The sequence below is a fragment of the Gorilla gorilla genome, chromosome 15 (assembly GCF_029281585.2).
Source record: "Gorilla gorilla gorilla isolate KB3781 chromosome 15, NHGRI_mGorGor1-v2.1_pri, whole genome shotgun sequence".
In the NCBI taxonomy this organism is placed as follows: Eukaryota; Metazoa; Chordata; class Mammalia; order Primates; family Hominidae; genus Gorilla; species Gorilla gorilla.
Genome location: NC_073239.2, coordinates 85,613,338 through 85,629,481, shown reverse-complemented (window position 1 = coordinate 85,629,481; position 16,144 = coordinate 85,613,338). Strand labels below are relative to the sequence as shown.

The 16,144-nt window shown below is 44.5% G+C and overlaps 1 protein-coding gene and 1 non-coding gene across 2 annotated transcripts in view; one reads left to right on the top strand and one right to left on the bottom strand.

The window, feature by feature from the left end:
* Positions 1-278: 278 nt before the first annotated feature.
* Positions 279-385, top strand: LOC115930751 (U6 spliceosomal RNA). Its single transcript, XR_004067351.1, has one exon. It is a non-coding gene; the product is annotated as a U6 spliceosomal RNA (small nuclear RNA).
* A 5,826-nt stretch (positions 386-6,211) lies between these two features.
* RAD51B (RAD51 paralog B) overlaps positions 6,212-16,144 on the bottom strand; it is a 909,884-nt gene continuing 899,951 nt past the window's right edge. Inside the window, exon 11 of the mRNA XM_031001913.3 lies at positions 6,212-6,502. Within this exon, the coding sequence (XP_030857773.2) occupies positions 6,396-6,502 (107 nt within the window). The 3' untranslated portion in view covers positions 6,212-6,395. The remainder of the gene's footprint in view (positions 6,503-16,144) is intronic.

Below are 16,144 nucleotides of genomic sequence, written 5' to 3'. Positions count from 1 at the left end.
TGTCTCTCTCTGTGTGTGTGTGTGTGCGTGTGTGTCTCTCTCTCTGTGTGTGTCTCTCTCTCTCTGTCTCTGTCTCCCTCTCTCTCTCTCTGTCTGTCTCTCTGTCTCTCTCTGTTGGGGTGGGAGAGATCTCTAGCTCTTAGGATCATTGCCTGTCATGGCCTAACCCTATTCCCCACTCTATTTTTGTTAACATAATTACTGTTTCCTTTGTATGATTTCTTTTTTTTTAACTTCAGCCCAATTCCAGGCCTCCTTGTTTAAAACAAAACAAAACAGTGCTCGCTTTGGCAGTGCATGTACTAAAATTGGAACAGTACAGAGAAGATTAGCATGGCCCCTGAGCAAGGATGACATGCAAATTTGTGAAGCATTCCATATTTTTTAAAATGAAAAAGTAATAAGACAAAACAAAACAAAGCTTTCAAAACTTAACATTTCTGTGGTGTCTTCCCTGAGTTAATGTAAACAGCCATGGCGATGGGTGCTGCCTGATGGTGAAGCTCCCCTGGCCTTGGGTGGCCTTGGCAACCGTTCTGCAGGTATCTCTGGGACATTCTTTTTTTTTTTTCTTTTTTTTTTGAGTCAGGGTCTCGCTCAGTTGCCCAGGATGGAGTGCAGTGGTGTGATCTCAGCTCACTGGAACCTCTGCCTCCCGGGTTCAAGTGATTCTCCTGCTTCGGCCTCCAGAGTAGCTGGGACTACAGGGCATGCGCCACCATACCCAGCTAGTTTTTGTATTTTTAGTAGAGACAGGATTTCACCATGTTGGCCAGGCTGATCTCGAACTCCTGACCTCAAGTGATCTGCCTGCCTTGGCCTCCCAAAGTGCTGGGATTACAGGCGTGAGCCACCATACCTGGCCATCTCTGGGACATCCTTGAGCATCCCATATCTGTGTGCTGTTGTTTGGGCCTGTCATTCTGTGCTCAGTAGATATGGCAATGTGTCATCCAATAATCGATCCCTTACCAACCTTTTGGTTTTTTTCTGAGATGGAGTTTTGCTCCGTCACCCAGACTGGAGTGCAGTGGTGTGATCACAGCACATTGCAACCTCAACCTCCCAGGCTCAAGCGGTCCTCCTGTCTTAGCCACCCGAGTAGCTGGGACTAGAAACACACACTACCAAATCTGGGGACAAAAAAAATATTTTTGTAAATGCGGGGTGTCACTGTGTTGCCCAGGCTAGCCTTGAACGACTGGGCTCAAGCAGTCCTCTCGTCTCAGGCTCCTGAGGTGTTGGGATTATAGGCATGAGCCACCGAGCCTGGCCCCTTACCAACTTTAAGTTCTTCAGTTATCTCTTGGTCTTTTCCTCTGCAGATAAGTAATCTTAATTCCCACAATTAATTTTATAACCCAATCAACACAACTTCTTTTGAAATCAATGCATCCACCTCTCCTAATTTTTTAGAGTCTCCATTTTATAATGAGTGGCTAAGCCCTGAGTACCTAGAGACTGATGAAAAGATTGCATGGTTTATCTCTGCCTCTCTGCTTAGATTCCTGTTTAATAATCATTAAATCTCTCACGTGTCACTTCTATTTACAGTATACGGAGCACCACCATGTCTCTTATCTCAGGCCATCAGCCCTTCTTAGTGATCTTATTATTTCCACTGATTCAGGTTAAGCTTGGCCTACTGTGGGCTTTATTTAGATCATCTTTATTATACCTGTGGGTAGATTTTGCAAGCAGGCCCTAGCACAGGTTCACTTGTGGGTTTCCTTTTAAAAGGTCAGTGTGAAACAGGAAATGTGACTAAGAAAATCTTCTTCCTCCATGAAGCCTCACTTCATTAACTGGAAGAAAAGCTCCTATCCTGTCTCCCACCAAACTTGCTCATGGCCCAGACACATTTCAAAACAGCACATATTTCCCAAAACACTGACACGTGCATTCTAAGGCTCGTGTGTGCGGTGAGTGGTTCTTTGTCAAGTTCGCTCTGTGAAGGGGCCCTGTCGTCACACCAATCACTGTTCTTCAGAGATCTGAGGATGTGCAGGGGTCTGAGGGACCTGGAAACCTGGTGGCTGAGCAATGAGGAGAGTGGAACCCATGGTTGGAACAGTTGGCCATCCTCATGCGGGTAGGGGCAGAGCCAGAATGGGAATCAAGGTCTCCTGACTCCCCGGCCACATTAACCCAAGTAAACCCCATGTCTACCTCCTTAGCTTCCAGAGGCCCCTGCATCTTCCTCCTTGTGGGACACAAGCCAGGTACAGTTGCAGGGTGGACATGTGGTTTCCAAACAGGATGCTGGGCAAATTAATCTGGGATTCCTGATTGGGGTTCTTTAGGAGACAGTAGTGGCTACCCTTTAGACCATCTGGTTTGTGACCTTGTTTCAGTTTTCTCATCTATAAAATAGAAAAATAATAGTACTTATGATGAGGTAAAAATAAATGAATACACATAAAACACTTAGAACAGTCTTGCTGTGTGATCACTCCATAGCATTAGTGATTATTATTCTGGTGGGTTAGTTAGCTTTCCTCCATTCTATTCAGTTCAATGGGGGTTTGGCATCAACCACAGGCTTTGCCGGGGCTGTGAAAATGGCCACATTGAGGCTCCACCTTAACCCTGGCCAGTCTCCCAACAGCCAGCCATTTGTCTTAAGAAGAGCTGAAAGAAATAATCTAATGGCGCAATGCAAAGTCAACACTGATGGGGCTGAGGGGTGTCTTTTCGGACAAGACGTGCAGTGGGGAGCCCACCTGTGAGTTGGCTTGTTTCACGGCTGCGTGCGGTGCCCACTCCTCACGGACTCTGAGTGAGTGGCGAGGTGGGCCCAGAGTCAATTCTGGCTTGGCAATGGATACTGTTACTGAGAGCATGGGTTGAGGCACAGGAGCTTGGGGCTCCAGATGCTCGGAGTAAATGTGAAAAGGGATGTGTGGGATGATGTGAGTGGGAGCTGTGGATGGGTTCAAGCGTGCTGAGTCCTGGCTTGACTCACCCTTCCAGCTTCTGCTGTAACTCTCAGTGCCTTTGTCTGCATGCTGGGAAATCCCTGGGTGCTGGGTTAAACCCCAGCCCTAAAAGGCACGTACACACTTCTCCTGAGCTTTGAGTTGCTTCATTCTGCCCAGCAGCTTCCTGAAAATGTTGTCTTGCCACACCAGAGGAAGGGTAGACCCATAGCTGTGGGGGACCCTGTGTCAGCAGGATTTACTACCGGGTGAGCTGGGGCTGCAACAGCATGTGTGAGCAACTTAACAGGGCTGATGGTTTTTCAACAAATTTTTAAAAATTAAAAAAAATTTTAAATTTTTGTCGGGACATAGTAGGTGTGTGTATTTATGCGGCATGAGAGATATTTTGATACACGCATACAATGTGTAGTAATTGCATCAGGGTAAATGGGGTATCCATCACTTAAAGCTTTTATCCTTTGTGTTACAGACAATCCAATTATACTCTTTTCGTTATTTTTAAATGTACAATTCAATCATTATTGACTATAGTCACCTTGTTGTGCTATCAAATATCAGATCTTATTCATTCTTTTCGCTCTTGTCGCCCAGGCTGGAGTGCAGTGGTTCGATCTTGGCTCACTGCAACCTCCGCCTCCCAGGTTCAGGAGATTCTCCTGCCTCAGCCCCCCAAGTAGCTGGGATTACAGGCGTGCACCATCATGCCTGGCTAATTTTTTTGTATATTTAGTAGAGATGGGGTTTCACCATGTTGGCCAGGCTGGTCTCGAACTCCTGACCTCAGGTGATCCGCCTGCCTCGGCCTCCCAAAATGCTGGGATTACAGGCGTGAGCCACTGTGCCTGGCCAAGATCTTATTTATTCTTTCTAACAATTTTTTTTTGTAGTCATTAACAAGGCTGAAGTTTTAATACAACTTACTTTTATTGCACATGCCATGCATTATGCACCAATCTGTGTTCTTTCAATGCTACCGGGAACCTCTTGCCTTTGTATCAGTTCATTGTTGTCCTCTTCTCCAACTGCCTGTGTACCTGGGTCAGGGGTCCTCTTTTATCGAGTGGAGCAAATGTGCCCAGGTACAGAGAAATGCTTTGTGCTATTGTCCACCAGGCAGGGGCATTTTCTTTTCTCAAATATTCTTGGTAAATAGACGAGCAGTCTTTACTTGAACGCCCTGGGTGTCATATGCCACAGCCCTAACTTGAATGTGCTGGCTTGCTGCAAGTGGATGATTCCTTAGAAATTTGCTCTGTTCCTAGACGGGATCAAAATGGTCCTTAGATTCTTAATGGGTCCCTATCTGGAATCCATTTGATCTTAAAGTAAAATGGCCGTGGAAGAAATTTTTCATTAATTCCTAGCTGATTTGCAATGAAATTAAATTTCTGAGTATAAGGAATATTTTTTACGGAGTAAACTTGTAAGTGGGGTTGCTGGGTGTTTCCCATTGATTAGCCTAGTGTTTAAAAGTATAATGTCTTTATTTTCTGGTTTCTTACTTTTTTGAGTTCCCTCACTTTTCTTCCAGAGTTCATTATGCAGGTCTGGAAAACAACCACCACCACCACCAGCAGGAGAAAAGCAGGGGTTAGTTTGGGGGGGTTGAAATGGGAAAAATAGACATTTCCAGCTCCCAACATCTTATTTCCTGAATATCTTCGGAGCCCAAGAAAGTGGCTCTGAGCTGCCTTTGCAGTCTTGAAGCTGCACTTGCGTTCCCACCAGCCCCCGGGCCTCTGGTTGCATCCTGGGGGGCACTTCTGCACTCCCAGCCTCCTGGGTATGGATTGGGGTGAAGATGTTGTGCAGTGAGGGGTGGGAGCCTCACACCCTAATAGAGCCAAGCCGGCCACACTGCCTGTCTTTCCCAATTAGTTCCCCAAAGGGAACAAAGCCTTATTTCTTCCCTCCCTTAGTTCCCAGGCACTGGTTGGGGAAAAACAATCCTTGGCAACTCAGGGGTTAAAAATAAAACACAGCGAGGGGGAAAACAAGCCGGGCAGCTGCAGCGGCTCCTCAGAGCCCACTCCAGGCTAAATAGAGGCCCCAGCAACTCCTTGGAGACTTGAACCCTGGGCGATGGAATTTTCCCTTGCATGAAGGCTATTGTCCTCTGGAAAGGGCCAGGGCCAGAGGAGGGCCTGGGGAGCACTGATCTCCCGAGCCCACAGCCAGGGAGCTCCTGAGAGCCCAAGGGCTCGGTCCCACCCAGCTGGGTTTGGGTGAAAAGGCAATGGGGGGTGCAGCCCACCCCTCCCCCTTTGGGAAAAAGGGAGGGCTTGGGCTTCCAAAGGCCTGGGTACCAGTTGTTGCCCCACTCCTCAGCCCAACCAGCTAGTCACGGATGGAATAAAAGGCTTGGTTCCCTTGGCAACTGAGGGGACTACAGTTTTTCACAGAGTACAAGATGGGCTTGGGGAGGAAGGGAGGTGAAAGTGAGGGATGGGGGGTGGTTTGCAGGAGGAGGGAAGAAGCGGGGAGGGGCAGCCTGTTTACCAGTGCTGTTTGAGTTTGAGTCTCAAGGGAACCTTTTGTAGGTTCTGGCCTGGGAAATGCAGGATACCCTGAGTGTGGGGGATGCTCTTAACTGTTTCTCAGTTTTGAGTCACCATTGGAAGTCTCTGGTCCATGGTAGAAATGTGATTGTTGTAGGCCTCATGCTAACCTCATGGACAGCTCAGGAGAGTTAAGCAGAGCCTACCTTTATAGGTGACTAGGCCTGGCCCTGTTTTATAACTGGAGACCCCTGGAAGTGTTGATAGATGCTTGAGCCCATAGAGAGCTATTTGTGAAGCAGAGATTAGAATAGCAGGCGCCCGTCTCCTGGGTCTGATCTCGATGGACTAGACAAGGCTATTTTTAATATCAAGCAGGAGAGCTGCTGAAATATAGACAAAGTGCAGAACCTGGGCTGATTTTGTCTCAAGCACAAGACTTTGTGAGAGGAGCTTAAAAATCTATCCATGTACTGAACAGATACATTTAGCCTCAGTGAAAACAAGTGATAAGGGACGGGAGACTTTGTCCCAAAACTTTGGGATGAGAGGTCCCCACATGTTGTCACTTGCACAGAGGTGTACAGGAGACTTGGTATAACCCTCTCCGAGGCTTTAGATGGTCAGGGCTGCCCACCTGGCATTGATAGAAACACCTTTTATTGCTGCCATTAAAAGTGTGGCATCTGCCAAATGAAAAGAAAGGAAGCAGAGTGAATATGTTGATATGGTGGCTTAAGAAGATAGAATAGTGTAAACCGACACACTGTTCAAGAGTCTTAAAATGATTTTTTTAAAAAATGGAAAACAGAACCCCAAACCCCTATCTGGTATAGCAGGGAGTTCTTGGAAAGGATGAGAATGGGGTTCATGGCTGCTTTGATGGAAAGGCTTGCTTGGTTCTTCTGCCTTTGCCGGGGGACCTGGGAGTGGGAAGGGGGTGTTGGGGGAGAGGTCACTGTGTTTTCCTGAGAGGGTGGCGAGGGTCATCACCATGAAGTACTTCCTCATGCACACTTCGGTCAGTTCCTTCAAAGCCTGGCTCCGATGGGTGGGTCTCATCTGAAAGACACAATTTGAGGAAACCTAGAGGGCGGCTCCTAAGATGAGGAAACACCTGGATGGCAGGTCTCTGATAAGGAAACAATCCTGAGACACCACTGCAGCTGCTTCGCATGCATGACCTATGGCCAATCAGATGACCATCTGCTTTAATCATCATAACCAAATAGTAATAATAAAAAGATCAAGGAATCACTTATCACCTAATTAATTTACTTACTGACTGGTGGGTTGGCAGAGAAACAAGTCTGGGCAATGCAGAATAACAAGCTACTTAGAAAATACGCGGAGAGGCTGGGTGCAGTGGCTCACGCCCGTAATCCCAGCACTTTGGGAGGCTAAGGCAGGTGGATCACAAGGTCAGGAGTTCGAGATCAGCATGACCAACATGGTGAAACCCTGTCTCTACTAAAAATACAAAAAAAAAAAAAAAAAAAAAGAAAAATTAGCCAGGTGTGGTGGTGCATGCCTGTAATCCCAGCTACTCAGGAGGCGAAGGCAGGAGAATCACTTGAACCTGGGAGGCGGAGGTTGCAGTGAGCTGAGATTGTGCCACTGCACTGCAGCATGGGCGACAGACTGAGACTCTGTCTCAAAAAAAAAAAAAGAAAATACGCAGAGGATGGCAACCTAGGGAAGAGAAACTCACGTGAGCTCACCTCTGCACTCTCGAGTGCATATAAATTCATGTAAGTTTCAAGACAATTCAATGAGGTTGGTGTGATTATTATTCTCATTCTGTAGATGAAAAAACCAAGGCTTGTGTAGATTAACTAACTCGAGCAAGATCAAGAGGTTGGAGGTGGTGAGCACTGGGTTTTGAACGCTATCAGATTATCCTCGATCTATACAGCAGCCTATAGTCAGAAAAGCATTTTCAGATCTGAAATTTCACTTGATTCTCAAAACCACTTATGGCAGGAGGTGATTCCCATTTACAGCCACAGAAGCTGAAGGTCATGGAGTTTAAGTGACATGTTCCAATCACAAGACTCTATGTGGCAAAGCTATGACTGCTCTGGGGCTTTTCACATGATGGCCTGTTTCCTGATCTCAAATTCCATTCTCAAATATCTGGGAACTTTTTTTGATTTGTTTGTTTGTTTGTTTGTTTGTTTGTTTGTTGAGATAGGGTCTCACTCTGTTGCCCAGGCTGCCGTCCATTGGCGCAATCACAGCTCACCTCTCAACCTCCCAGGCTTCAGCAATCTCCAGCCTCAGCCTCCACAGGCTAGCTAGGACCACAGATATGCCTTTTAAAGTTTTTGGTATAGACAGGGTCTTGCTACATTACCCAGGCTGCTCTTGACCTCATCCAGGAAGACTTTGATGTCTGCCGTTCACTCATACATATATTTATTCAGCCATTCAACTAATATTTGCCAAGCACCTGTCATGAACAAGGCGTCAAGGAGAACGGAAAACATGCTAGATTTTTAAGAAGTCCCTGTGAATAAAAAGAATCTTATAATCTCACCGTCTGTGTCTGCCCTCACAACTATCAGTGGAAATTTTCCAAAATCAATGTGCTAACAGATGTGTTTTATTTCATAAGCTGGCACACTTACAATTGAGGAACTAAAATGTTAAGAACTATTGAGTCACAAACATTCTCTGAACACCTCACACCTTAAAATGGAGGTAGTAATTCAGTAAGGTTTGGATGGACTCACGGTGACACCTCAGTGGGACACTTCCAATTCCTGGAGACAGAGGAGAGAAGAGTTTTGGCCAAGGCTCCCTCTGGCTGTCCACATTTGCTCAGACGCTCAGCCTAGCTAGCATTCCTGCCTCCCCCAACCGTCCCTGCAGAATCTATTGTGAAGGGGCCCCTCCCATGGTCAAGCTTCCTCCCCATATCAGATTTTATGGCCCGGCTACTTCCTGGACAGGGCCAAACACTTAACAGATGCCTAGACTTGTACGGGTCAACGTCAGTGCGTATGTCGGTCATATTTCCTACACACCCATCTGTACAGAATCACACATTAAACATGATTTCTCACACAGAACTTCCATGGGGAAATCCTCACCCCCAAAGTGACAGAAGTTGCCAGAATATGTACAGGGAGGTAAAAAGCACTTAAAGACAAGTGAGCACGGTCATTTGCCCTGGAAGAGCATGCAGTGTTGGGAGAGCTGATAAACAAAATTTCCATCCCTCTCCATTCATCATTCATCAGTAAGTCATGCAGGTCAAGGTGTAGGGGGAAGGGGAAGACGGCAGAGAGAGGAGAAAAGGGAAACTAAGAATTTTTTTTTTTTAGAGATGGAGTCTCACTATATTGCCCAGGCTGGCCTCAAATTCCTGAGCTCAAGTGATCCTCCCACTTCAGCCTCCCAAGTAGCTGGGACTACAAGTGTGAGCTACCACACCCAGAGAGCTATGGAGTTTCCATTATAAGGAAAATGAAAATGACAAAGGAATGCTGAGGACAGGCTTTTGAAGGGAATAGATCAACTCAGGCTGAAGTGCAGTGGCACAATCACACTTTAAATGAGTACGTTTTTAAATTTGTGAGTTGTATCTCAATAAAGATATTTTTAAAAATAGATACCCGAAACCTCACACATTTAAAAAATACAGGATATGGTATACAAAGAATAGATAGGACATACTTAAACTAAAAAAAAATTACTTATTATTCATCTGAAATGAAAAGTTAACCAGATGTCCTATATTTTATCTTGCACTCCTACCTCCCCAACCCTCAACACCCAAAGCTCTTTGAATTTGTTTTTATTTTCTGTCCATATGAAGTACCTCTTGGGGCAAAGAGCTTCAAGGTTTATTATTCTCTTTGTGAAGCAGTGTCATGCTTTGTCTTCACTTCTCTTAAGTGTCCCCTTCCCACATATTTCAGAAAACGATGTATTTCTGCTGGGTTGTTTTCTCCTTAGTGCTATGGAGGTCCATGCTGAGCATCGGGCTTCCCAAAGAGAAATATGCTGGACACATCAGACAATTTTTTCTTGGCCAACTCATCCCTCCATCCCTTCTTTATGGTTGCCTTTTTTCAGGTCTCTTGTTAGGAACTCATGACTGAATAACATCCAACAGACCACCAATCCAGACGTGATGGCCCAAGGGGATTCAATATGGGTGGGGGAAAACTCACTGAGGGTTTTCCAGGTCCTGTCCTGATAACGCTCACATTAGTCAAGAACCGAGTGTTTAGGAAGCACATTCACAATGGATAAAAGCCACGCCGTAGCATAAATCCATTTGCTCTATGGAGTCTAAATCTTGCCTTTTTCTGTTTCATGTGATGCGATGTATGTGTGTGTGTGTGTGTGTGTGTGTATGTGTGGTGGTTTTTGTTTTTTGCCTGTTTGTTTTTGTTAGCCAGATAAAAACCCAGTAAAACAATTGAGAGGATGGTGGAGAGAAGGCAGGTAATATGGTTTGGCTCTGTGTCCCCACCCAAATCTCGTCTTGATATAATTCTCACATGTTGTGGGAAGGGACCCAGTGGGAGATAATTTGAATCATGGGAGCGGTTTCCCGCATACTGTCCTCATGGTAGTGAATAAGTCTCATGGGATCTGATGGTTTTATCAGAGGTTTCCACCTTTGCATCTTCCTCATTTTTCTCTTGCCACTGCCGTATAAGAAGTGCCTTTCGCCTCCCACCATGATTCTGAGGCCACTCCAGCTATGTGGAAGTGTAAGTCTAGTTAAGCTTCTTTTTGTTCCGAGTTTCGGGTGTGTCTTTATCAGCTGCATGAAAATGGACTAATACAGCAGGTAAGAAGGATCACAGTGTGGTCTTCTGGATGCTTTCAGTGCAAGAGAATACACAATGAAGATGGTGGTTGTGTTAGGAGGGTGGAATTATGACTTTTATTCTCTTTTTCCTGTTTTCCAAACTTTATATAATATAGTTCTCTAAAGATAAAGAATTTGAAAGAGTGCTTTAATTTTCATTTAAAAAAATACAAGGCCTCACAATTAAAACTGACTACAAAAAGAAAATATTGCATTGTAAAATAATAAAAGCATGTAAATGCTTTATAAATTTTATAGGCTATTTTCTGAGTAACTTTCCCATGGTTCCCCGGTTCTGTGCTATATGGTAGCATTGCTGGAACCAGAAGTCAGGTATGTCAGACTTGAAACCCAGGCCCTTCCCATTATATCACAGCAGACATGTACCAGTCGGATTTCGTGAAAGTGTTATCTGTTCAAGAGTCACATGGATTTCAGCACTTTATTACTAAATTGTTTATGCTTGAATATCTAGCATTGCCTATCTACACAATAATTATTTTCATAATATTGATTCTTGTGCACAAAATCCCTGTAGTCTATGAATGAATCAGCAAAGAACAGTCAATTACATAATAATAGCTACTGTTTCCTGGATGCCATGGGCCAGGTATCAGAATTAAATTTGAACTTCATTTACCTAATTTAATCCTTGCAACAATTCTGAGGAAGATTTCAGCCCCATTTTATAGATGAGGAAATGGAGATTCAGCAATATTAAGATCACACAGTTAGTAAGTTTACAGGCTGAGATTCAGAAAATCCTAACTAGGTACAACTCGTTTTATCATATGCTAATCTTTGAAAAATTCAACCTTCCCCATTGAGAGTAGTAACCTTCCTTCTCTAAGCAGGGGGTAAACAGTTCTCACTTTTTTGTGTGTGTTTGTTTTGAGACAGGGTCATGGTCACAAGCTCTGTGCCCAGGCTGGAGTGCGGTGGCACCATCACGGCCCACTGCAATCTCCGCCCCCTGGGCTCAAGTGTTCCTCTCACCTCAGCCTCCTGAGTAGCTGGGACCACAGGTACATGCCACCTGTGCCTGGCTATTTTTTGTATTTTGTTTTTTTTTTTTTTTTTTTTTTTGAGACAGAGTTTCACCATGTTGTCCAGCTTGGTCTTGAACTCTTGGCCTCAAGCGATCTACCTGCCTCGGCATCCCAAAGTGCTGGAATTACAGGCATGAGCCACCGCGCCCGGCCTCTCACCTTTCTTTCTAAGAAACTTAAAAGGAGAAAATTAGGCCGGGCCCGGTGGCTCAAGACTGTAATCCCAGCACTTTGGGAGGCTGAGGTGGGCGGATCTCCTGAGGTCGGGAGTTCAAGACCAGCCTGACCAACATGGAGAAACCTTGTCTCTACTAAAAATACAAAATTAGTCGGGCGTGGTGGCCCATGCCTGTAATCCCAGCTACTTGGGAGGCTGAGGCAGGAGAATCACTTGAACCCAGGAGGCGGAGGTTGCAGTGACCCGAGATCATGCCATTGCACGCCAGCCTGGGCAACAAGAGTGAAATTCCGTCTAAAAAAAAGAAAAGAAAAGAAAAGGAAATGAGAGGGAATACTTGAATCATCCTTAGAGTTGACCTAACCCTTTAGATGCCTACAATTAAACTGGGAAGCAAATTTCCGAAGGAGCCACAACTTTCAAATCTTCCTCATGCACCTGTTAAACCACCCTTCTCTCAGTGTCCTTGAGGGTTTGTATTGTGAAGGCTAAGGAGGAAATCTGCTTCTTTATTTCTTCCCCTGCCTTGGAAGGATCATTTTCCATATTAAACAGAGCATCATACATTCCTGAGAATGCCTCTCCCACAGACTTGTTTTGACAACCAGGACGGAGAATGGGAGGAGGCTTGTAGAATGGGCTGCACAATAACCCAAGAAGATCAAGGAAAGCCCTTTCCAAAACAAAGGCTGATCATGTATAGCTCCCTCTCAATCTGGGCTTCTCAGAGAGTGCATTAATCAAAGGGGAAACACCTGGGTCTCTAATGACCTTCTTGCTTGTCAGAGGCGTGTTCCAAGGCTTTCATCATGCTGATGGTGACCTTCTAAGTCCGTGCTTCTGGTCAAAGGTTTGTGTATGTGTTTCATTGAATAGGTTGAGCATTTATCAACCATTATTGGTATTTCATAACCATTCCCCTGGGTGTTGTAATTAGAACTCTTTTGCATTCTCAAGTTTTGATATATGATTTTTAAAAACAGAGGACTTTGGTCTTAAAATCATGCAATTCCCTCCTTCGTGGGCTTGCACAGGAACGTAAGAAGAAATTGGAGAGAAGGGTTTCTTCTGGGACTTTTACTTACAATCCCTTCTTTCCAGAAAGCTCCATTTAGCATTATTTTGGCAATTGGTTTTAGCATAAGTGACAGATTCTCCTTCAAAGAATTAAAAACTGTTTACATCTTTGGGGTAGGCATTACTCCCTGTTTTGTAAGCAAGGAAAAATTATTGCCTAAAGTCTTAGTGGTTTTGCCTCCCTACCAGAAGTATTGCTTTTATCATTATGTAGCAAGAATATCTGCACAGATCTATTTGGCAAAGATTTTATTCAAAGGCTTGGGTACTGATTAACACTGCCTGGCCCACTGAACAATGGGTGTAACCTGGGCTTGATAAACTAAATAAGACCTTTGTCTTGTTTTGCTGGCCGCTCAAAAGCACCTCTACCATAAAATCATTGCGCCTCCAGGGAGAGACCTGGTTTATTTTTTTCGCCCCTGATAGATAGCTGAATACAAGTGGGGGTATTGATAGGAAGGCCCTCAAGGATGTGCGTGTGCTTGGGAGGGTTGTATGTGTGTCTATACATGTGTGTGCGCTTGCTCACAAGTAGACTACTACCCACTGGGTTCTGGGCTGTGGGGAGTGGGACGGTGAAGCAGCTAGTTCACCAGCATAGCAGGTAAGGCTTGAACATGAATTGTACATGTATGAGTATCCATGCACTCATCCTCACTGCCCTGGTTGGGCCACTTTGCCCAGGTGGATAAAACCAGGACTAAGGAAGCTCTAGCAGTTTTCTGAACATAATACTGTACTATGCTTATGGGTGCCTAGAAAATACTTAAGAGTTTGCAACTGGATTAGCAAGAACCCACCCATCTCCTGGGAAAACTGCTTGGGCTCATTCCAGATTGGGGTCAACAGTGTCACTTTTATTTCCTAAAAATACCCAAGCTTGTTAAAAACTTAAAAAAAAAACAAAACCTCTCATCCGTTAGTTTACGGCTTGCATCCCTCAACCGCTGAACTTGCAAAGGTTTCACAGAAGCATCATCTGTACCTTGGGGCAATCCCCGAGAGTGGGTAGGCTGCTCCAATCTCTGCTGTGGATCTGGTTTTCAAGACGAGGGAAAGAAGGATTAGGAAGACCACACACCAGTGACTTGATGCCTGTCCTTCGCCAGGTTTTAGAATGGATCATTATATATTTGGAGGCAGTGGGAATGCTTGGTCTGGGGACAAAAGACTCAGAGGGGATGAGGCTTACAGCCTTAAAATACTCAAAGAGCTCTCACAGAGGAGAGGAAATAGACTTATTCAAACTCTGCCTGAAGGGTGAAGTTTCCAGAAGGACTATTTTGGTTCAACATAAGAATGACTGTCTAACAACCACCCAACAATGGGTGGAAAACTTCCTTAGAGGTGCTGAGAAAGGGCCCAGGCTTAGGATCGTTCAAGCAGAGGACAGCAGGGATGTTATAATAAGAATTCCAGCAGTGGGCTTGAGGTTCAACTGATGACCTCCAAGGTTCCTTCCAGCTCTAAGATTGGATGAGTCTATATCTGTAATTTTCCATTTCCCTATTAAGAAGAAATTTTCCACATTGAAAATAGTTTTAGTATTTGATAAAAGCTGTGGGATGATTTTTGCTTTTGTTGACTTTAACAGGGGGCTTACTACTTTGCCCCAGTGGCGTAACAAGACACAAACACATCAGTGATATTTATTGGGCAGGGGAGAGAGGCGTTTATTGTTGGGTGGGAAAGTCCTGCTTGCTTACATGGGGACTGGCATGGGGGTGTTGGGAACTCCAAATCTTGCCTCACATTGTTTCTGAAATTCCTCTGCCCAAAGGACCTGGGCATTTTACCCCAGTCCTGCCTAGTGGGTGCAGCAGAGGTGTCTGGAGCCTGACCGACATTTCACCAATCACCTTGGTAGCTCTCATAGCATCCTCCCAATCCCCTACAATTCTGTGTCCACCGCACAGAGCCCTGTATAATGTGATTACCCTAAGGAACCTTCTGAAACACTTACCTCACACATGATCTCTCCCAACTTGAGGACAGAGTACACTTTCTTTGAAGGTAACTGACCCTCTTTCAAATGCTCCTTCCATTAAGCTATCATAAAGAATATAAACTTTCTATTAAAAAAAACAAAGAGAAAGTGTGTGTGGTGGCTCACTTCTGTACTCCCAGCACTTTGGGATGCCAAAGCAGGCGGATTACTTGAGGCCAGAAGTTCGAGACCAGCCTGGCCAACATGGTGAAACCTTGTCTCTACAACAAATACAAAAATTAGCCAGGCTTAGTGGCATGCACCTGTAGTCCCAGCTACTCAGAAGGCTGAGGCAGGAGAATCTCTTGAACCTGGGAGGTGGAGGTTGCAGTGAGCTGAGATCTGCACTCCAGCCTTGGTTACAGAGAGAGACTCTGTCTCAAAAAACAAACAAACAAAAAGAGAAACATGAATTTAAACATCCCTTATACACTAGACTATAACTTCACCTGACTTTAACTTTTAAATGAAAAGTTATTATGTTTAGTATAGTCAATTCTTTGCCTTGAAGATTGACTGGTAGATTTTTTTTTACGCTTACTTTGCTAATTCTCCATCTCTTTCTTTATTGGGTTAAGGATATGTTGCAAGGAGAGTTCTAGGAGTTGAATGTAAAATACTGTTAATTCAAAAATGAATAAATATGCTCCTAGCAATGGATTTTTATTAGTGTTCGATTAGTAGAGTGTGATCAAGGATCTGGGATAAAAGACCTCATCCTTGATGGGGCCCCCTGGAGCACCTCAATCCTTAGCTCTTCTGGTAACCACCAGGGAGAGTTGAGTATTATGTGTCAGATCCTTTCAGCTAAGTTTCAGACTGAAGGCAATGAACAAAGGTGCTCAACATGATTCGTTGCTAGAGAAACACAAATTAAAACCGTAGTGCGATACCATTATACACCAAAACTAAAACTTACTTGAAAAACTTTAAAAACTTAGGCTGAGCATACTAGCTCATATCTGTAATCCCAGCATTTTGGGAGGCTGAGGTGGGAGGATCGTTTGAGGATAGGAGTTTGAGACTAGCCTGGGCAAGATAGTGAGACCCCATTTCTAAAAAAATTTAAAAATTAGCCAGGCATTGTGGTGCACGCCTGTAATCCCAGCTACTCTGGAGACTGAGATGGTAGGGTCACTTGAGCCCAGGGAGGTTGAGGCTATAGTGAGCCATGTTCGTGCCACAGCACTCCAGCCTGGATGACAGAATGAGATCGTGTCTCAATTAAAAAACAAAAACAAAAAGACTGATTTATTCGAGTGCCAAAGAAGATATAGAACAACTTGAAATGCTCATACACTACTGATGGGCATGTAAATTGGTACAACCACTCTGGAAAACTGTTTGGTAACCTCTGCTAAAGTTAAAGCTACTCTGTGATCCAGCAATTCCATTCCTAGGTACAGACCTAAGAGAAATGAGTTCATATTTCTTCCAAAAGAAAGGTACAAGAGTGTTTTGCAATTGTATTCATAATAACCCCAAACTGGAACCAACACAAATGTCCACTCATAAAAGAATGAATAAACAGATTGCAGTATACTCATATAATGAAATACTACATAGAAGTAAAAAGAAC